The sequence below is a fragment of the Hydra viridissima genome, unplaced genomic scaffold (assembly GCF_058129835.1).
Source record: "Hydra viridissima isolate aposymbiotic clone 2 unplaced genomic scaffold, HvirCarnegie_v1 scaffold_7, whole genome shotgun sequence".
NCBI lineage: Eukaryota > Metazoa > Cnidaria > Hydrozoa > Anthoathecata > Hydridae > Hydra > Hydra viridissima.
The window spans coordinates 4,013,851-4,036,018 of NW_028324306.1; the positions used below are offsets into that span (position 1 = coordinate 4,013,851).

The following is a 22,168-nucleotide window of genomic DNA, read 5'->3' on the forward strand; positions in this document are numbered from 1 at the left end:
ATGTCGACGTGATCCTCTCCATTCTGAAAGTACTGTAGGGTGTGGCAGCGATTCGCGAACTAATTTTTGGCTAGGTTTCGTGTTGTAAATAAAAAAAGTTCCGAAATTTTGTTTTCGTTAGTTAATGTTTAATGAACGTTTTAGATTTAAATAAAAACTGTGAATAACAAACATTTTAGTTAAAAGATTTACAATGGAAGCCAAAAGAACTGAAGTTTTGAATTTTGTATTTCTGGAGTGTCCAGAACTACATTTTACAAAGTGAAAAAACGTGATAGTGCTAAAAGAGCCCAAATGCTTTCTCCAGTGAAGAAAAAAGTTGATGAAAAGTTCACTAAGAAAGTTTCTTGAGAAAAAAAAAGAAAAAAACATTTGAAAAGAATCCTACTATGTCCATGTTACTTGTTTCTGCTTCCAGATATATATTGGCAATCAATCACTTAGTGTTGATTGCCAATTTATATCTGGATAGTGTTGTGGAACTTTCGAAAAATAACAAGTCGCTGCTCTATTTTGAAGAACTAGTTGTTACCGTCAAGCAAGACATCAAGGACATTTGAAAGAAATATTTAATGCCACATGCTAAGATGTTAATATGGGAAGGAATATTACAAGAGTCTGTTCAGGCAAAGAGAATGATTGTTCTTAAAGAAAATTATTCCTAAATTCATCAAACCAGTCTGCATCTCTTTCAGACTTGGATCCCTTGGATTATTTTAAATAGATTTTTACGTTCAATTAATCAACATATTAAATGGCAACATTAATTGCTTTTGATTAATATTTTGAAAAAATTCCCCAAGAGTTCGAGGGTTAATATTATTGCTGCCGATAAAAAATTTCCAAAAATAACGAGATGTTTAATTAAAGAAAGAGGAATTTGATTTTAGTTAAGGTGGTAGCAGGGTAAAAAACGCCTTTTTTTGATAAAACTTTGAAAAACACCAAAATTAATGTTTTGAATTCTTAATTCTATTTATTTCAATGTGCGTTTTGCAAAAAGTCAAAAATCTTAAATTTTAATCAAACTTACCATTTTTTTAAAGAGCAGTTTGGTTCTTGCTTCATAGCAACGACCTTAGCAACGCTTTTTCTCCAATAGACGATTCTTCATCTCATCACACTGCATTCAAATGTAACTTTATTATTAACAGTGAATTATTTGAAGAGGGAGAGACATACGGTTATGGCCATTATTAAATAGTTTATATTACCGTATAATTACAATATACTACTTTTAAAAAATTGTTTTAGATTTTCAGCAACTTTTTTTCTCTCGCTAAATTTCAATTTTTCAGAAAAAATAACTTTTCATAGAAAATAGATGGGCTGAAATTTTGCAGGTTTAAAGATAAACATATTAGGAATGTTGTCTATGAAGCATAATTTTTTTTATTTTTTAAAAAAAATTCATTTTTATCATGCTTTGGTCCCAAACTTCCCTTAATTTTTATATCTTAAAGTTCGAATGTCAACCTGGTAAAATTAAAAGTGTTTTAAAAAATTCTGTTTCATAGACAACATTCCTAATATGTTCATTTTTTGTTGTTCATTAATAGAAAAGAGCTAAAGTCTGTTTAATTGTTTTCACTTTTTTTGTTAAAAAGTTGTCTTTGCCCTGGTACCACCTTAAATTATATTTTTATAATCGTAGTTGTGTTAAGACTTATAAATGAAGTTTCATTGAAATATTCAATTGTCTATTATATATAATGCTAGTGTTTTGGTATCACCAAATCTGATTGGTGCTTTATATTTCTAACTTTTAATTAGATTTTTAGTTTTTAATGATTAGGAAATAGAAATAGTTGAAGAAGATCAATAGAGGCACCACTTCGTATGTGGGCTAATTTTCAATAAGGAGAGGAAATATATTATATTCTGTTAATAACGAATAAAAATGAAATCTGTAGCAGTTTTTTTTACAAGAATCGAGTTTTCAGAAGTTTATTGAAATGGAACGTTTATAGATGCAAAATGGGGAAATATATTTGATGCCATATTTGTTTGTATAAATATCAGACAAATAAATGAAATAATTTAAATAAATTAAATAAATAAATTTCAATGTCACATCAAGTAAATAAAATAATGTTGAAAATTTACTTTACAAAAAATAACAAATCAACTTGCATATCACTTATGAAAAACAAGTTCAACGGATTTTTACTACACAAATGTTTTTAAGGGTTTGAAATAAGTGATATTTATCTCAGTTCTGAGTTGAAGACTACACGGTGTTGTGCTAATCAAATCGTGTTAAACGTTTCGTGTTTGGATTGTTTAGAATTATGTAAACAATACTCTCCTTGGGAATAGGTATAAATATCATGATTGTGAGAACATCTTATAATATATAAGAATGTAAATAAACTGTAAATATGTAAATATACTGTATATGTAAATATACTGTATATGTATATGAATATGTAAATATACTGTAACTTTCTTAAAGTCAACTATCAAACAACAATAGACTCGAGCACTTCATCTACTACTAGCTGTGATCTACAATATCTTCTTTGTGTTAAACGATATTCTATATTAATATTTACAATAATTAATTGAACTCGTTTTACAAGTCCGTTCATAAGTAAAGCAACACACGAGAAAAACTAGAGATGTCTCATTTTATAAATTTTCGCATTTATATAAGCTAAAAATCACTTTTATCATGCTTTAATCACTTTTATTCGAGTCTAAAACTATTTAACATTAAAGATTTTTTAAGCCTTCAAACACAAAATTCCATTTTTCTCAAAAGTAGAAAAAGTAGACAACTGTGAGTCTTCCCCTGAAGTTTTTAGCTTATTCCCCTGAAGTCTTTATTTATCGTAAAATGTATTGATAATTTGGAATCTTACTTATTTGTTTACACCTTAAATGCAAAATGATTTATTTGATAATGTGAAAACCTTTTTTATTCAATAAAAATGAAGAAATTTTTTTTTATTAATTTGTATATTTTCAAATAATCAGATGCAGTCAAAATGACTATATATATACGTTGCACTCCTTCTCTCTTTAGTCCTTTAAGGCTGTGCACTAGGGTTACGTAGTGGTAATTCAAGGAACATTTTGATATGGATTTCGAAGAGTAAATTTTTAAATTCAATTCCAAAAAAATGTCCAACACCAATTAATAAAATTTCTGAGACTTTCTTACATCTATACAAACAGAATGTTATGACAGTTTTTATTAACAATTAAGTACATAAAAGAAAATCAAAAGGCATTAGTTGAAATAAACTTAAGAGTCAGATATTCTTCCGTTTTACAATTCTAGCGTAGTTCTTCCAATAATTTGGCTGCTCTTTCGGCACAATTGTTAATACTTGGAATATCTTAAATAGATTTTTTCAAATTCCGATACATTGTAAAGCACCTCATAGCTCCAGAGCATTTTAACTTAGAAATTCGGTAAATCTCCTACTTGAACATTTGGTTTGGATTTGAGATGAAAGAGAATTAGTTCCAGTTCCATTCTACATTTCAAAATGAGGTAAAAAAAGAGCATATGAGACCAAATAATATGCAACTAGCATTTTTTAGAAAGGAAAATTTTGTCATTTAATAAATGGTTATGTGCTACTTCCTTTAAAGAATTAAAATGTAACTCTACACAACTCAAAAAGAAATTTAAAATCATCTCCCTATCCTAGATTTTGATTAATTTTCATTTCAGTTTCTGGTTTTAAGGATTGCAGCTAGTCATTGTAACGTTTTACCTCGTAATCTACAAATTTGTAGTTGAGAGTGGGATAAGTAGGATTGAAAAAGTCCTGTACACTTTTTAGAATTCTTTTAAGAATATTCTATTGGCAACCAATATACTGTGATTTGTTAAAACCTCTGTTGGTGATTACATTTCGTAGTTTCACAACGACACCATTCAGTCATCCAATATTCACTGCTGTTGTGCCACGTGACCGTTTAAAAGTATTTTTTCTATGAATCAAATTTGATTGTATCAAATTGAAAATATCTTGATGATCCGCTCTTACATTTTAACATTACTACCCTAAAAGGATTTATTTACTCAAGCTGTGTTGATTTAATCCGCAGCATTAGATCAACATCTATTAGAACATCATTTAAAAGATGCTCTAATTTTGCGGATCAAACCCACAGATTTGATAAATCGATCAAATCCACATAACTCTCTCTGTTCTTTGCGGGTTAATGAACTCTTCAAGCATGAAAATTTTTATACCATCAAACACCTGATTCTGATGGTTGGAGCATTAACTCTATCTTCGTCTGGTAAATAAAAATACAATTTTGTTATTTTAAAGAGAGATTTATGTCACCAACTTAGCTGCTTGTGATGTAGAAAAAAGCAAAACTGAGTTGTATTTGGTAGTATCACTTTCTTCCGCGTCAGTAACTGCTAGCAATAAAGTCATCACTTTATGCATTTTGGTTAAATAGAACTCTGTAGATGATTTTCCAATCTATTTTTTGAGTACTTCTTTAGTATAAAATGCATAGAGATTTTCTGAAAATATATGATAATTTCATGAACTCCATTTTACTCTTTGAACCCAAGAATCGTTTTGAAACTTGCGATAGAATAACCCCTCGATATTACCTAAATAAAATGTAAAATAACGCAAAGAACTCTATGTATATTATATATTATATATATATATATATATATATATACACACACACACGATAAAATAAAGTCGTACTTTTTTTGTAACAGTTTGTTTAAACATTAAGGTTAAAATTTGTTTATCAAATTAATTAAACTCATTTATAAATTTACAATCATAAGTTAATAAATGCTACAAGTGAAATCTACTCATAGCCATTAACTGCAATAGTTTAGCAATTTACAAAAGAGAACCTTACCCATCCACTGATATGGACCAAGCGTATAAATTTGATCGCCTTCACCATCTAACTTTTTCCGCATATTTTGATCAATATAGTTATTTGCATATTTAGTAAAATCTTCATAAGTTAAAGCAAACCACTTTTTGTATGCGTTACGAAACATCAAGTAGGTCTTCTGATTACGATGTATTCCATAGAGTTCTGCGGTTAATGAGTGGTGCCCAAGTATTGAACCTACGCGGACATCTAAATCTGTTGTTTTTTTTTAATTTAATTAAAATGCAGCTCATTTTTTTATTCCTTTTCCATCCTATTCCCGTATATTACATAATTACATTAAAATAATGACTGAATGTTACCTGCCCATTGCTGTCCTCTATTATTGGAGTAAAAACAAGCAGATTCCGTGCTAAAAAAAATTAATTACTTTTTTTCAAATCTAATTAATTACTTTTTCTGACATGAAAATATTGATAATTTCATACCAAATCAACAAAAAAATAACCATATATGTCCACTACCTGGTGACGTGCTGGTTCATGCAAACATAAACGAGTAAATTGGTTGAATCCCAATATATGCCACGACCGTAGCTTTCTAAATGACGGCCGTTTAAGCTCAATAAAGTATTTATTTTTGGAATACTTTAGGGATTCGATTGTTTTATTTTTACTTTTAAAAAAATTTAAAATAAAACAATCGAATCGAATTTAACTTTATACATATATATATATATATATATATATATATATATATATATATATATATATATATATATATATATATAGCTTAACTTATATATATATATATATATATATATATATATATATATATATATATATATATATATATATATATATATATATATATAAGTTAAGCTTTTCTCGTTAATTCAGCCTAACCATTATAAAATCGGTTAAGATCCTGGGTTACCTGAGAGAACACGCGAAGAGTTTATTATCTTTAAACTGGAGTAATCACGAAGATTAACCTCTATTCGAATTGACTTATACTGAAGCCAAGTTTTTCCTGCAACATTTTTAAAGGAAACGTTGACAGGTATTGTCATATTAAATTTACGAGTATTTGGTACTTTTGAAACGTCAATCATGGCTTTAAGGCTGTAAAACACTGAACCATCGGCTGCAACCAAACCAACACACTGTAAGAACAACTTAATTTTTTGTGACCACTATTAAACATATAAATAAAACAAACTGTTAAAAGTAAGACAAATACTGCTAGTTTTAGAAGAATAATCTTTGCAACTATTTGCTGAACATTTATAATAGTGTAATAGTATCACTAACAATATCTCAAAGAGAAACTGTTGTCAAGCAGAAGAAGGACTAAAATTTTAATTACTTTGAGTTTTAGGTGCAAGCTATCAATCACTTCTTCAAATCTTGTCGTAGTGTTGTTAGAAATTCTCTTTATAAACGGCGGCAGCAAATAATCAAGGGTCAAATTAAACACAGTTTCGTTTGGCTTAGAAACAGATTGAATTGATAGATTGAGTGTTAACAACGTGCTAGTTTTCAAAAGAAGTATTTTTAAAAATTTATAAAGCATAATACCACCAGTCACAGGCTCTTGGAATTATTCTTTTTTGAATATTTCTGCTTTGAAACAAAAAATAAACATGTTACCTATCTAGAAAGCCGCTGTAGCTGACATATACTTGGGGTTTGTAGAAAATTGATTGCTCAGACAGACTATTCAAATCTATAAATAAATCCTAATCTTTTACATGCGAATATATTGCTATTTATACAAATAAACATTTATTATACAATTACACTCTCCTTCACCAACATAAGCAACTTTTTTATGAATCGTATTAAATAGAGTTTACTTATTTTTCATCATTTTTCATTTTTTCTTAAAGTAATTATAAACTTAACTTTTATTTGAATTGTGTAAACAAAAAACTACATTCATTTTTATAAAAAAAAAAAAAACAAAACTAACAAAACAGAAACTATTGAAGTAAAAAACATTAGCAACTTTTTTATAACTCCTAAAACAATGCAACAATCAATGTTTTAAGGAATATTTTGGATTATAGAGCATCTTTAGACTCGATGAGTTTATCGATTTTTTCCACCATCCAAGCTTGACCGTTTCTATTGTGTGTTAAAGATCCAAACCTTTGCCTTTAGATCTTTTAGTAATAGTCCAGTGTCTATGAACATTTGTAAATTAAATTCCACCTTTTCGATTTTTTGAAAAAAATGAATGTTAAATGAAAAAGTTTTTAAAATAAAACTCGAGTATCTATAAACATTTGCAAATTTAATTCCAGCTTTTCGATTTTTTGGAGAAATGAATGTTCCGTTTCTAAAGGACTGCCTAAAGTAAATTGCTTGATTATTCAACATGTAATTGATTTGTTAATGGACTACTTGGTGACATTTTTTTTATTTGACTCTTTTTGTATTTTTCTCGATAAATGGCAGGAAACAAGTACAACTTAGCTTTAATATCTAAGTTTACTTGTTTCCTGCCATTATAAAAGACTTATATTCAAAAAAGGTGAATGGAAGATAAAAATTCTTAGTATTACAAGGTTCTCTTACAAAAGCAGCGCAAAACCGTTATCTTAAGTCAATATCTCCTAATAATACGGCACCGACTGCAAAAATGGATAATTGTTTTTTTGCAATTAGAATAGAGTCGTTTACAAAGTTGCTGATGCTTTGGAGTGCAAATACAACCAAAACAATGCAAAAGCGTTGTTTTGGTTGTATTTGCACTTTTTATTAAATATTCTTTTTCAAGTAGTCGTATTGTGTACAAATCTTTTCTTTATATGTAATAGTAACAATTTGGTTCCTTTATTTGGTTCACTAATTAAAGTTGAAAAAGCAGTATTCTTAATTTGGTTGCTAATGTTTTGGAGGAGAGTGTATATACAACCAGTATATTTGCGTTTACCTGTCTCTTATTAAATTTATAATTCATTACCTTATTTATGTGGCCTAAGCCTTTTTTTTGTTGAATATCAAAATCAAATTTTGAACGAAGGAGGGTTCAACATTAATTGGTTGTATTTACCTCTAGTTAGTTGACTAATGGTAAGATAACGAATAGTCCCTGATAGTGGCTCGTACCAGTCATCACTCGCGTACAAAATCAAATTCGTAAAGTTTTGTGCATCATAATTTAAAGTTGTATAGAATGATGTTTCGTTCACAGATATGCTGTAAATGTAATTTTCACCGAATAACAACTGCGATATTTCAACTTTAGTCCATACGTTTAAAGAAAAGGATTTGATATAACTCGTTAGCGTTGATTCGTTTACCGGCGACATTACAACCAAAATACCTCTACTATCGAAGAAGATAGCTGGATTTCTCTCTGCATATCCAATATCATCACCTGGTGTTAAATGTATTACGCTTTGCCAATCTCCTGAGTACGACGTCGGCTTCACTTCAAACGAAATAATGTATTCTTCTGGAAAACTTGGCAAAGTTGTCAAATTATTTCCTTTTACTAAGGATATTTCTTCTTTCTTTTCAAACAGCGCTTTAAAAAAAAAAGTAAAAAAAAAAAAATGGATTCACTTATTCGTGTGAATACTTAAATATCAAAAAAAAGTACTAGTTTTAAATTTATGAATATATTTATAAAACATAAAAAACTTTAGAAATGGAATTTATATTGATAGACAGTCGGATCACTCGTAATTAAATTGTTTCCGGCGAATTTATCTATAAATTTTAAAAATGAACAACTAAACTTTTGAATTGCAGGATGAATCTGGTAAAAAGTATATTGCCGGGGGAACTAAATATGTTGATAGGAAGTGCTGTAGCTTTTTGGCTTTAGAACCACAACTGGTTGGGAGGCAAACGTCCAACCCTCTTCTTAAAAGTATTAGTTGCTGTTATCGTGCCATATTGGGACTTATAAAATCCATTCAGTGGAGCCCGGTCATTTTCTCTTACCTTAGTCACCACTTCCTCTGAGACTTGGCCTGGTTACTTTTGTTATTAGTGTTTTTCTATTTTGTTTTAACCTAGTTTTTATTTGGGTTTTGTAAATCGTTTTCAAAGATTTAAGTGAGCTATACAAACACCTTATATACGATTCCAGGTGATAACAATTTTGGTATGATGAACGCTCAAAGATCATTAATGCTTATGTACTACGATATGGCAATATGGCTGTTTATGTAGGAATCAACATGAATTGATCATTTGTTATGAGGCTCTTAATGGGTTAGAGTGGTTGTTTTTTAAAGTACAGTTCTTAAGTGGAACGTGACTATAATTCTTTTTTTATTCTTTTTTTTGTCAATTTTAAACTCTGAGTATTGCTATTTAAGTTTAAGAATTTTTAAAAATATCAATGAAAATAACTAAAATAATTGCAAACAAAGTATCTTACTAACTGTAGCAGGACTCACTGCAAAACTCGCTACCAAAATTAATAAAACCTATAAAAAAATTTTTAAAGAACCATTTATTACGCATAAGTAAAAAAGAAACCCCCTAAATGGCCTAAATCTAAAGTCTAATCAAATAATGACTTGAAAAGCCATCAACAATTTAAAATTTTTGTACTCATCAGCGAGTCCTTCCCGCGAAGTCAACTCTAGTTATACTTATTTTCAATAAATAAATCGAATAAATGCAATTGCAGTAAAAGAGAGATAATACCGATGTTAAACAGTTCATTCTTATTTCAATTTGTCCTCCTCTTGTATTAGTAGCAATATTTAAATCTGTGAGCTTTTTTTCTGAACCAAAGCTCCAACGAATAGAATTAATTTTATCTAAATGCTCCAACGAATGGAACTTTTGTCGTAAGTCATGGAATTTACAATTGGTGTCTTTATTGTATTATTTGATGAAAGATTTATTCAATACAAATAAATTTTTAAAATTAAGGAGGTTCTATACGCAAACTTCGATCCAAGCTTATTTGAATCGATAACTCGACAACTTATATAATTCGACAATTTGTATAACTAACAAAATCGTCATGTCGACAAGTATTCGATAACAAATAGCTGAATAATTTAAATAATTAACGGAAAGAAACTTAAAAATCTCTTTTCATCCCAATACAATTATTTGAAATAATATGGCAACTCTGTCAAGCGCCTTTTGCGATCGCATATATTTCCTAGTAACAGAAAGATTATATTTATGTAACAGTAATGTTGTTCAAGCTTTTTTAAACGCAATAGGTTCAGAGTAAAAAAAAAAAAAAATAGAGTTAAAAGTCAGTTAAAATTTAAAATAAATAACTTCTTTCATAATTCATTGAAAAATATTTCCAAAAACTTCAGTTTTATTTGTTCGACATTAAGTTGATCTTGCTCCGCATCGAAGATTTGCAAACTTTGATGCAAATCAGGATTTTGCATTGTAAATGAGAATCCTTATTCTACAAGTTTTTATTTGGTTTTATATTTTTCTTTCTTTATTTTCGTTCTTTTTCTTGACGTGATTCTTCTTGAGAATTTTGTATCAAAACGATTTTTTTTCCCACTGTTTGCTGTAAACAACCGTTGAACCTTTCAAATTGGTTAAAGTTAATTACTAACGTTAAAAAGAAAACCGAAAAAAATATTTTTGAAACATTTAAAAGAAAGTTTTTCATCTAATTCAGCTTAAATCATAGTAGGCTACTTGATTTTTTGTAATTTTGTCAAACTTTGTCAAATACAAAGAACTCCATTTCATTGTTTAATTGATCGTAATGAGAAGAATCCGTTCCTCATTAAGATTATTTTCATTAATATTTAAATCGAGCATATTAACATCATTTTCGAAGTTTGATGCTTCCATTTTGAAATCGAAATTCCGTGGATAAAAATGATGGATATCTTCACCGTCAAATATTCCATTTTATTCTTTGAACCCACGAATCGTTGGAAACCTTTCGATAAAATATTCCATCGGCGTTTCCTAAAAATATTTACATCAACGACACTTAAAGTAAATCGTAAAAAACAAGGTTCACACAGAAAAAATACTTGAAAAACCGCGCGATATTGCTCCAGATCAGCAGAAAAAATGGGAACTTCATAGGGGACTTAAGGTCCCAAATGAAGTTTGTGCAGAGCCTTATTTTGTGCCTGTTAAAATGGGAAGTAACTTTTAGAAGGTTTAAAACTTAATCACGTAGTTTTTCGTTCAAAACGAAAATTCAAGTTTAATCCTTTGTTGTTTGCACGATTTGTTTCTCGATTATTCTAATGTTTAATTTTAATGTGAAGCAAAATGTATTCAGTCATGCTTAAAATGAACTTATGGAAATTAAAAAAACACTGCGTGTAGTGGATAAAAGTACAATTGTTCATAAACAACTTTGAAGTGCTGAATTCAAAAATATAACTTATTTTTCATGAGGGTAAGTTTTAATACTTAGCGAGTTTTTAAATAAAATTACTATTTAAAAAAAAAAAAACACATTTTAATTTGCCAACATTTAAATATACTGACAATTTAACAATCAAAAGAAATTTATAACGGAATACATTTTAACAACATTCGATATTGTTTTTCTATTGAATTAGAAAAGTGCTTTAGTAAGTGTTATAAAAGATAAACTTCGACTACAAAGATATATTGGTTTAACAAGTCGGCTATATCAATAATCCGTTTTTCCTTTCCCTATGGAATAGTTAAAAAGAAACAAAATTATACATGTGACAGTCCGCCAAGAAAAAGTTTAGATCACTGTTCTATTCTTAAGAACAAGTTTTTTTCAGTCCACAGAAAACCTTCATTCTCTCATTGCAAATAAAAGCTGCTTCTATGATAAATTTTGTTAAAGTAATTTTACAAAATTTGCCAATGTTAACGAAGCCAAGTTTTCAAAAAAAAAAGATGGCTGCTGTCAAACAATCACCAGAAACATCGAGGGAAAAAGAACAACGAAAATAGGTGTAGCATTTTAAAATGTCTGCTATCAATTACTACCTTTGGGTGAGTTGGAGCAAAATTTCTATTTTCTTGCAAATATTTAATTTCTGTATTTGTTTTGGTATTAGTTTATTTATGTACAAGTTACAATGATGCAATACAGTCACATTTTAAAAAATGTCTATGTTATCTAAAATATAAAATAAATCTCTATTGAATTTTATCTTCTCACTAGTGCAAGAAAAAGTTTTTATATTTTCACTTGTGCTGTAAACGTTTTATGAAAATCTACGTACTAAATAAGACATGAGAAGCCAATAACTTGTTGTTTTTTTTTTTTTTACTTTAAAAAAAAAAGGTTGATTTTTAGTTATCTTATTACGATTTCCAATAGTAAATAGGGGAGAAGGGGGCAGCTTTAAACATTTTTTATACTTTTTTTTATTAACCAATATTTTAATCATAGTAACCACTTTTTTCTTCTAAATAGTCAAAACAAAGATTAAGGAATAAAATTGCAGTGTTTTAATAAATTCTGAGCTAAAAATTAAGCCAAAATTCTTATTTCTTCAACATTCATGAAAATGTTCAAAACTACCCCAACCAGAAGCAGCTTTGAATACATCCGGGACAGCTTTGAATACATCCGGGACAGCTTTGAATACATCCGGGACAGCTTTGAATACATCTGGGACAGCTTTGAATACAACTGGGTGAGCTTTGAATGCACCTGGGGGAGGTTTGAGTTGTCTCTGGCAAATGGAAATATCTAGTAATTAAACTTTTTTTTTTTTTAAAAAAACCGAGTATTGTTTTATTTTTAAATTTCATTAAATTTAAGTTTCTCATAGTAAAAATCACTCTAAATCTTATAATCGCTCAAAAGAGTTGATCAAACAAAAGTTATATAAAACCATTTAAGTTGTAAATAGAAGCAAGTTTGAAAAAAAAAACAAAAACTTACAAAACAAATTAAACCTTATTCTTCGAAAAAATCGATTATACTGGTAAATGGATTATACTGGTAAATATACCGATATAATCGGTTATACTGGTAGATGGTAAATTCGATTATACCGATAAATGGAAATGGATTAAGTTTAAGTTATGTATGTCAAGCCATAATTCGTTTTAGACCTTTTTATTAGGTAGTCTCTTAACATTATCTCCTCATCTTCATTAAATAATTCTGCGACAGTATATTTAGCTGTTAAGCCTAGCTTGGTCCTAGATATTAATTTTTTATACTTCTTTATTCTGTATAAAAAGTGTTACGTTTTATATTATAAGTTGCAGCAGCTTCTAAATAACGATTCAGAGGTGCCCCATTCAATTTATTCAAAGCTGCCCCAACAGCATAATAAATAATAAACAATGATTTTTCCGAACAAAATTATCTCAATTATTGACATTTTCTGCTTAACTGTAAATGTTATGAATTATTCTATCTTATAAATAGCATTGACTGAAACATGAAACATGGTCAGGAAAATCTTACAAGTTTATATCTAAATGTTTAGGATTTGTCCTCAAAAAACAAACCAACCATATATTTTGTCCAGTTTATGCCAAATGACAGCTGCGAGAGTAAATTTTCACAAAATATTTAGTTTTATTAAGATTAAATACAAAAACGCTTCAAAAATGCATTTTTTCAAAGTTGCCTCCGTTCAAAGCTGCCCTCCTCTCACCTATTTTTATTTTACTTCTAAAATAATGTTTACTTTATGTAATAGGGCTTTATTTGCAGCATTGTTTGCAGCTAAATAAAATTTAAAAATCCATTACTGCCACATTTAACAAAACCCAGTTTAATAATTTTGTTAACAATTTTGCTAACCCTTTAATCCGCATGCATGTATAACTAAACCTACTTTAAAATTCTTTACTACCATTTAGTGCATTATATTAACATAAGATGTATGTTTTAAAAAACTTATTTTTGCCTTTTTTTTATTGTTGTAAAATGCTATTGGGATATGTTTTTTGATCTGTTACAAGAATTCCTGACTTCTAGTCATTCATTTTAGCATGCAGCGCTTTCAAAATCCAACTCTCTTCATTTTTTGTTGCTTTGTTTTCAACTTTTGTGCTCTTCAGGAAGATAGTCGGAAAATATCTATATTATGATTCTTTAGAACAATTTTTTATAACAAAATCGGTACTATCCCTATTAAATTATTTACAGCTTTATTTTTTTTTTTAGGTTTATCACAAAGTCAAACTTTACCAATAGGATCATTAGTATGGCTATATTGAAATACTTGACTAGAACCAGCAATAAATCTACTGCCCCAGTTCAAGATATAGAATCAGACTCAGCTATAGCTGTATTGCATTCCATCGAGCAGCCAGCGTCACCAACGGCTTTTGCTTCCTCCGAAAAAGCTTAAGAACGCTCTGATTCAACTGAATGTTCTTTTAATGCACCTGCCAAGCAGGCTACTAAAAAATAAACTCGTAAATTTCTTAATTCCTGGCTGACCATGTACAAATGGCTTAATTATGAAAAAGAAAAAAATAAAAAGTTCTGTTCAATGTGCCAAAGAAACGAAACTAACAAGGTTGTTTATTCAAAGTTTACCACAGAAGGATTTATTAGTTGGAAAAAAGTCATTGAAAGATTTAATATGCATGAAAAATCAGCAAATCGCTGTATAAATATATCTTTACAAATTTCGTCCTCGCACCAAGAATGTATGAAGGAATCAAGAGAAGCTCTCGATAAAATTATTTCCACTGTTGCCTTACTGGCAAAACAAGACTCAAATTTGAGTCAGTTTTTAAAAGTTGGAGCTACAGATGTTTCTTAATTGAGTTCTAGGTTACAGAGAGCGAAATATGAATGGATTTTGCATGAAATAATAAACGAGTTGCTTCAAATGATAGCATGCGAAGTAATCAGAGTTATTACTGCTAAAATTAAGAAAGTTAAATATTTTTCAATAATGTTTAACGAGACTTCAGACATATCTGTAATCAATAAGGTTTTATTGTGTGTCCGATCGGTCCACCGTCACACATTTCAAATTGAAGAATACTTTTTAAGCTTTTACGGAACAGACAAAAACTGATTGTAAAACCCTTTTCAAAGTGTTTTATGATATATTAACCACATTAGATTTACCAATAAATAACTTAAGAGGGCAATGCTTTGATGTTGCGAGTATTGTTTTGGGAGTTTGTAATGGCTTACAAGCAAAAATAAGAGCCATCGAATCTAGAACATTATTTGTACATTTTAAAGGGCATTCACTAAATCTCGTAACCCAAGACTTTATGAAGAATGTTATCAAGGTAAGAGATATTCCTTATCTTGCTAGGGAGTCAATTACGTTCATTCGCGAATCACCAAGAGACTTGCTAAGTTCAAGACATTTCAGCAAGAAAGTGACAATATGTCCTTGAGACCATTTTGTTCTACACGATGGACGTTGCGATACACATTACTTGCATCAATACTGAACAAGTATGAGGAATTACGAAAATTCTTTTCAGAACTAATACTGAAAAAAATGAACTAATACTGAAAAAAATGACGCGGGACAAAAGCAAACGGGTTCATGAAGCAACTGGATAAGGCATTTATTATGTTGAAAATTACTAGTAGTATCCTAAAACATTTGGAAGGAGCTCATACCGTTATCCAGAGTAAAAGTCTACATTTAAAAACAGGCACTGATAATATTGATACATTTAAAGACACCATTTACAACATGAGAGAAAAGTTTAATTCTGTCATGTGGAAAGAATAATGGAAAATTCTCAGTTTAAATGAACCTAAAGAACCAAGGAAAAGAAAGCTACCAGTTCGATTTGACTGTGGATTGATATAGCCACAAATTTTCTCTGCAAAAGAACATTACAATAAATTTAATAAAAGAAGTTATTGATTCTGTTCTAGCCGAGCTATTATTATTATATTAGTGGTATTTCAATTAATTTGTCCAACTCTTGCAGATATTGTCAAAAGTCGTATGTATTAGATTAGCATAAAGGTTAACCTCTGACTCCTAATTGTTGATATTGAATGCAGAATGTAGAGTTTAACTAATTTAGAAGTTTCTCCAAAAGAAATTTGTGACTTTTACAAAAATGGTCTAAATGTAGATTGACTTAAATTGCATATGGACATTTTTCATGATATAATTGAAGCCAAACATTTAAAAGCAGTATCTTTTAAGGATATTTTTAATGGTTTAAAATGTAATGAAAATAGCATGATTCATCTAACAGAGCTAAAAAAGTTCGTGCACTTAATTATGGGTTCCAATTAGCATGTACTACAGAGCGATCTTTTTCTGTTAAGAAGAAGGAAAACATATTTTAAGAAATACAATAACCCAGAGGAGGTTAAATACTTGTCCATTATCCATTGTGAAAATGAAAAACCGGATATTCTAGAAATGGGGAAGATTGGTTATGAATTAGTAAAAAAAGACAACAATTCGAAGCAATACTTTTGCTGAAAAAATTATTAGTTCATAAGTTAATAAAAAATATATATTTTTAATTATTCATGTAAGAACGTCTTCTTTTAAGCTCAATTTTTTATCACTTATATTTTTAAATAAGTATATGTGTACTATACCAAGTAGCTTTCTCAATTATTTTCAACTTGTATGAAAAATAAAATCAATTTTGTCTCTTATTTTTTGCATTTCAAATAGATCATAGCCTTTTGTATTCTTATTGAATTAGGGGTCATCCATAAATGATGTTAGTAGATTAAGGAAGGGAGGAAAGGAGGAGATTTTTGCCTCCTAGCATTTCTGTTCACCCCCGTGTTCAAAATCAAAAGTCGGCACCTATGTATATACATACATACATACATACATACATACATACATACATACATACATACATACATACATACATACATACATACATACATACATACATACATACATACATACATACATACATACATACATACATACATACATACATACATACATACATACATACATACATACATACATACATACATACATACATACATACATACATACATACATACATACATACATACATACATACATACATACATACATACATACATACATACATACATACATACATACATACATACATACATACATACATACATACATACATACATACATACATACATACATACATACATACATACATACATACATACATACATACATACATACATACATACATACATACATACATACATACATACATACATACATACATACATACATACATACATACATACATACATACATACATACATACATACATACATTAGTACATTATTGACAAATATAAATTCAAGGGTAGGTTCAAAGAACAAAGACAGATATTTACTGAAAGTTAACTTTTTCGAAAAAGATGGCAAACTTGATTTAAAATTCAAGTTTTTATTAACAACTATGTTAAGTTAGGTATTTCGGACTTCCCATACCATTCCCTGGGACATTCCCTGGGAGTAAGCTATTAAACTTGTACGGAAGCAAAAACAGCGAGGTAAATGTGCATAGTAAGCTGTAAAAAATATTCTCGCAGTTGAATATAAAATATTCTTACCATCGAACTTTCTGATATATATATATATATATATATATATATATATATATATATATATATATATATATATATATATATATATATATATATATAATTGACTTTACCCAAGCAAGTTAAGCTACAATAGTTAAAGTTAGTTAAAATTCAAACAATTTCAGGAATTTTGAATGAAGAATCAATTGCGGATTTCACTTTAAAGTTCATTGTATATTTAAAAATCTTAAGTTTAAAGTTTATTGTAAATTTTTTGCTTTCAAATGTGCTATAAGTGGAAATTAGAAAATTCAATGGTCAGAATAATTTATATTCAACTGAGAGTATATTTTTTACAGCTTTCTTTGCATATTTCTATGTCTCATTGCACATATAAAATTGTCTTTTTTACATTTGCTTTTCAGAAAGTGACCTGATACTAGATTACCTTTTTAGTGAGTTATCTTTTCAAACTCAGCACCCTGAAATTGTGCAAGAATATCTCTTACCAATTTACCAGATTTTGAACACAGGCTAGTGATAATTATGTAAACTAATATATCTCTTGAATCCTTTATCGAAGTATGAAGTTTCTAATGAACCTTTAAAAAGCAGTTACTTTTTGAATTTACCATATTGTTGGTACAAGTCTTTGGAGGCAACTAATGTTTTACTTTGTGCTTCGAAAAAATTTTAGCAACGCTTACCAATCAAATTCAACGCAATTTACAACTATTTCGTAAAAAGTTAAGTTACAAACTTTTTGGTTTTAAAAATGGTATTAGGTGATATCCGTCAATGTTATTAAAACCGCTCACGATATTTTTTCTATTATTTTTTATCTGTAGTTGTAATCATTATCTAGAAAAATATTAATTTTTGAAGTCGTAAAAAAGCGCAGGACATTTTTATTTTTAATTTCCGCAGTCATAAGTTCGTTAAACGAATTTACTGTCAACTTTCTGTAAAAGAAAATGTAAAAATAGACAAAGTTATTGTGCATTGAGGTAATTTTTACTGAATAAAATAATATATTCTGAAAAGCTTACCTTTCCACTGATTTGGACCAAGTGTAAATATTTGATCATCGTCACCTTCCAATTTATTTCGCATACTTGCATCTATGTATTTAGCCGAATTCTCAGAAAAGTCTTTGTTGGTTAAAACGAACCACTCCTTGTATGAGTTCTTAAATATCAAGTAGGTTTTCTGGTTCCTGTGTATGGCATGTAATTCAGAGGTAATCGAGTGATGTCCAAGTATAGAACCTATGCGGATGTCTAAATCTAAAAGCATAAAAAATCATGTAAAGAAGATGTGCACAACCTCTTCCCTGTTTGTTCTAAAACCTTTTTAGTAGCTGTAGTAGCAAACCATAAACGTCAATGAAAATGTATTGTAACTTTGTCAACCTATTCCAGTAAAGAGTGGTTGGGATGTTTCGAAAAGAGTTACGAGAGAAACAGGGCAAAATAATAAGTTCATTTGGTGTTTTTGTGTCTCTCTTAATAATTCAAATACACGGAAAGGGTTTTTGTACTCTCAACTTTGCAAATATTTTGACAGTCTTATCGAAAGCATTGGCATTGTTTTGGTTGGTAGGTGATAAATCTCTATTTTTTGTTTCATTACGAGAGGATCTATCGGCAAATATGGTGTCAGCATATCAAATGAATTTGTATAAGGAAAAACCCTTTCTAGATATTGCTTAAAATTTGAAAAATTCTCATATCATGATGGGGTTCAAAATAAAAAAAAAATGCTCCTCAGACCACCACTCTTTATTTTCATGATTATAGTAAGTGCTTAGTAGTAGATCTCCTTTAACTTATATGATAAATATTTAGACATAAAGTAATTGAATACCTGCCCAAAACAGCCCCAAATTATTTGAATAGTAACAAGCAGACTTCGTACTAAAAACCATTTTCTCAATAATTTATTTGCATATTGAAACAAATCTGAAGAAAAATAAAAATTAAAAAAAATAAAGAAAAAAACTATTGAGTACTTCTTGACGTGTTGATTCATGCAAACGTAGATGTGACAATTTGTTTTATCCCAATATATTCCTCGACCGTAGCTCTCTAAGTAAAAGTATCAATAATTAATGAAATTAGTCAACAAAAAATATTCTTTGTAAATTAAAAACCCAAGTGATAATAAAATGGTTGTTATTGATGAAGGATAAATGGTGCCTGAAACCTGGAAGAGTGAGAGACTCTCTTAAAATGTTCTTGTCGTGGTATTCGTAGGAATTAATTTTCTTGTGAAATTTTTTGTATTGAGTCCATCTTTTGCCAGCAAAATTTTTATAAGAAATCTCCACTGGTATCTCCATGTACATGCCATTGATAGGAACTTTTGAGAAGTCGAGCGTTGCGTTTATGCCATGCGAAATCGAGTCATTAGCTGTAAGTAATCCAATCCACTGTTTATACGTAAAAAAAAAAAGAAAAGAAATGTAAGGATTTAGAAGTTCAATTAGGATATGATAACGAACAAAAACGTTTTCTCATAAATAGTTCAAATAAAATATTCGGACTATTTATGAGAAAATATTTTTGTTCGATGTGCAAATAAAACTCGAAAAAACGTCGTCGAAAGAATGAATACCATATATTTCGAACGCAAGGAATCAATCTTTAAGAAATTGGATTCTGCTTTTGCTGAAATATTCGTGAAGAAAAGAGGCAAAAAATATTCAATCGTCAAATTAAAAACATCCAAACTCTTCTTCGATTCAGGTTTCAATGATAAATTTAGTGTCAATATTTTACTGTCCAACATAAGATAAAAAAAAAGTAAACATGCAATATAAAAAAGAAAAATATAGTTTTCTAACCTAAAGATACTTTAGCGTTATCTTTTCGTTTGTTAAAAATGTTACAATTAGTACATATGCAATTCATAATATAAAAAAGTGCTAACACTTTACCTTTTTAAAATACCAGTGTAAGTTATGTTTAGTTGCGATTCGTAGACCAGCTGTGGTTCTAAAGTATAATGAAAACCATATATTCCAATGATATAAACTTACGTATACTTTGAAAATGCAGAACGGATTATTTTAAATGAACCTTGTTTTGACTTTCAAATTTTTATACTTCATCTTAAATTCTTTAACTTGATTTAAAAAAAAGAGAACGTTTATGTGGTATTTTATAAGTAAATTATTCTTTTAAAAATGTACCTATTGGTTGACTAATAGATAAATGTCGTATCATTCCGTCCTGCACAGTATACCATAAATCTGCCGCATACAAAATAACGTTTGAAAAATTTTGAGCATCAAAGTTAATGGTTGTAAAGATAACTGTTTTGTTAACTGAGATGGTATATATGAAATTTCCTCCGACTAATATCTGAGATACATTAACCTCAGTCCACGACATCAATGGCAGAAAGGTTGTTTCTGTCGATAGAGTTGTGCCATTAACGGGTGACATTACAACAAGTTTTCCTTGCGAGTCAATAAAAAAAGCAGAGTTTTTTTCGGCGAATGCCAAGTGTGCTACCGGGATCATGTGAATGACATTTTGCCATTCTGACTTAAACGATAGCGGTTTCACTTCAAATGTGAAAACGTATTCTTTAGGAACTATTGGTAAAACTGTTAAATTTTTTCCGATTTCTAAAAAAGTTTCTTCTTGCTTGGAAAACAGCGCTATAAAAAATTGATTTGCAAAATAAAGAGTTGACTATGAATTCTTTCATTTCACTGACTTTAAATTTATTTCTTTAAACGTAGAAACATGGGAGGCAGAAAACAAAAACGAAGAAACATGGAAGACAGAAAACAAAAATTCTTACTTTGAAATTGTAATCAAATAATGACAACTTACTTAGAGATGCCACAAATGTATGAACGCTGACCGTGGTCAGAAGTAAAAGCTGAAATAATATATCAAATATATCATAATTACATAATACGTTAACAGTAGCATAAAAGCATTACACATTAGCATAAGAATATACTGAAACAAAGATCGGTTTTACATTTTTGATATTTTCTTTGCCATATGCAAATGTCTATGCTCTTTTTCAAAAAACGTTTTGTTTACAAATCTTTTTCTTCATTCTTCATCTTTTTCTAATTGAAATTTTTAATGTGCAACCCTGAGTTGTAAAACGCAATACAAGAAATGTCATTTTAAATCGGAAAATATATCTTATAAATTCATTTTTGATTAACTAAACTCGAGTCAGGGAGACTCAGATTCAAATTTGCGGCTATAATTTTATTTTGCGAATGAGAGAATTATTTTTGTGTAAAAAAAGACCAAAGTTTTACCCACGACCCTTTTTACAAACTATTTCTTGAATGTTATCACGAAGTTGAACCATTTGTCTCATTTACTCTTAAATGATACAAAAATAATCGTAACTACTTGATTTAACATACTTACATTAACTAAACATATTGCTTTGATTTCCATTTCTTTGCCACTTATTTATACCAGGTTAGATGTTCTTATATTTTTGTAGTAAATCACGCAAGTTGAATGTGTCGAACCTCCATTGCTATAAAACAATTCAATTTTTTTTGGCAAATATATTTGTATAATCGGAGTTATTTGAGGCTAATATTGGTGCTATTCACTTGAATACAAGTTGAGTAAAAAATTTATGAAACTATTGGAAACTATTGATTTCATTTATTTTTCATTTTATTTTATTTTATTTATTTTTTATTTTATTTTATTTTTTTTTCATTATAGAAACGTGATTTTCTACGCGCAGTACTGTGTCTTATTATTAGACTCACAAAAAATTTTATTTTTGATTTTTTTGATTTTTTTGTTTTTAGTTATGGCTGTTTACTTTTCGTCATCAAGGTGCAATTTTTTGTTTTAGATTTGAATTCCACAGAACAAAGTTTTTTTTTAAATCAAAATTTTCTCCAA

General features: G+C 29.0%; 2 protein-coding genes across 5 annotated transcripts in view; both read right to left on the bottom strand.

Moving 5' to 3' along the window:
- Positions 1–3,131: 3,131 nt before the first annotated feature.
- LOC145184101 (uncharacterized) lies at positions 3,132–9,659 on the bottom strand. Its single transcript, XM_090094059.1, has 10 exons — positions 9,513–9,659; positions 9,241–9,289; positions 7,900–8,376; positions 6,492–6,567; positions 6,208–6,373; positions 5,776–6,004; positions 5,364–5,439; positions 5,202–5,251; positions 4,858–5,094; positions 3,132–4,591 (listed from the first exon to the last, which is right to left on the bottom strand). Exons 1-10 carry the CDS (start codon positions 9,528–9,530, stop codon positions 4,518–4,520), a joined length of 1,452 nt encoding a protein of 483 aa, XP_089950185.1. The 5' UTR covers positions 9,531–9,659; the 3' UTR covers positions 3,132–4,517.
- A 432-nt stretch (positions 9,660–10,091) lies between these two features.
- LOC145184803 (uncharacterized) overlaps positions 10,092–22,168 on the bottom strand; it is a 115,304-nt gene continuing 103,227 nt past the window's right edge. For 3 of the 4 annotated variants that reach the window (XM_090092113.1, XM_090092112.1, XM_090092114.1), the window contains 10 exons: positions 21,671–21,785; positions 21,107–21,155; positions 20,455–20,928; positions 20,200–20,257; positions 19,878–20,040; positions 19,467–19,692; positions 19,273–19,348; positions 19,128–19,177; positions 18,311–18,547; positions 10,092–10,769 (listed from right to left, as the gene is read on the bottom strand). In XM_090092113.1, coding sequence (XP_089948239.1) covers positions 10,696–10,769; positions 18,311–18,547; positions 19,128–19,177; positions 19,273–19,348; positions 19,467–19,692; positions 19,878–20,040; positions 20,200–20,257; positions 20,455–20,928; positions 21,107–21,155; positions 21,671–21,700 — 1,437 coding nt within the window. In that variant the 5' untranslated portion in view covers positions 21,701–21,785 and the 3' untranslated portion in view covers positions 10,092–10,695. Of the gene's footprint in view, positions 10,770–11,862; positions 11,920–18,310; positions 18,548–19,127; positions 19,178–19,272; positions 19,349–19,466; positions 19,693–19,877; positions 20,041–20,199; positions 20,258–20,454; positions 20,929–21,106; positions 21,156–21,670; positions 21,786–22,168 lie in introns of those variants that run through there. The other variant, XM_090092115.1, reaches the window with a different exon arrangement.

Bases quoted from the DNA above. Each gene is read 5' to 3' on its own strand.
- LOC145184101 (XM_090094059.1), bottom strand. The intron at 8,377-9,240 runs GTAAGATACTTT...TTTTTTTTAAAG, and splicing joins AGTGAGTCCTGCTACAGTTA to CGCTGTTTGAAAAGAAAGAA. The intron at 4,592-4,857 runs GTAAGGTTCTCT...CATTTTATTTAG, and splicing joins TGGTCCATATCAGTGGATGG to GTAATATCGAGGGGTTATTC.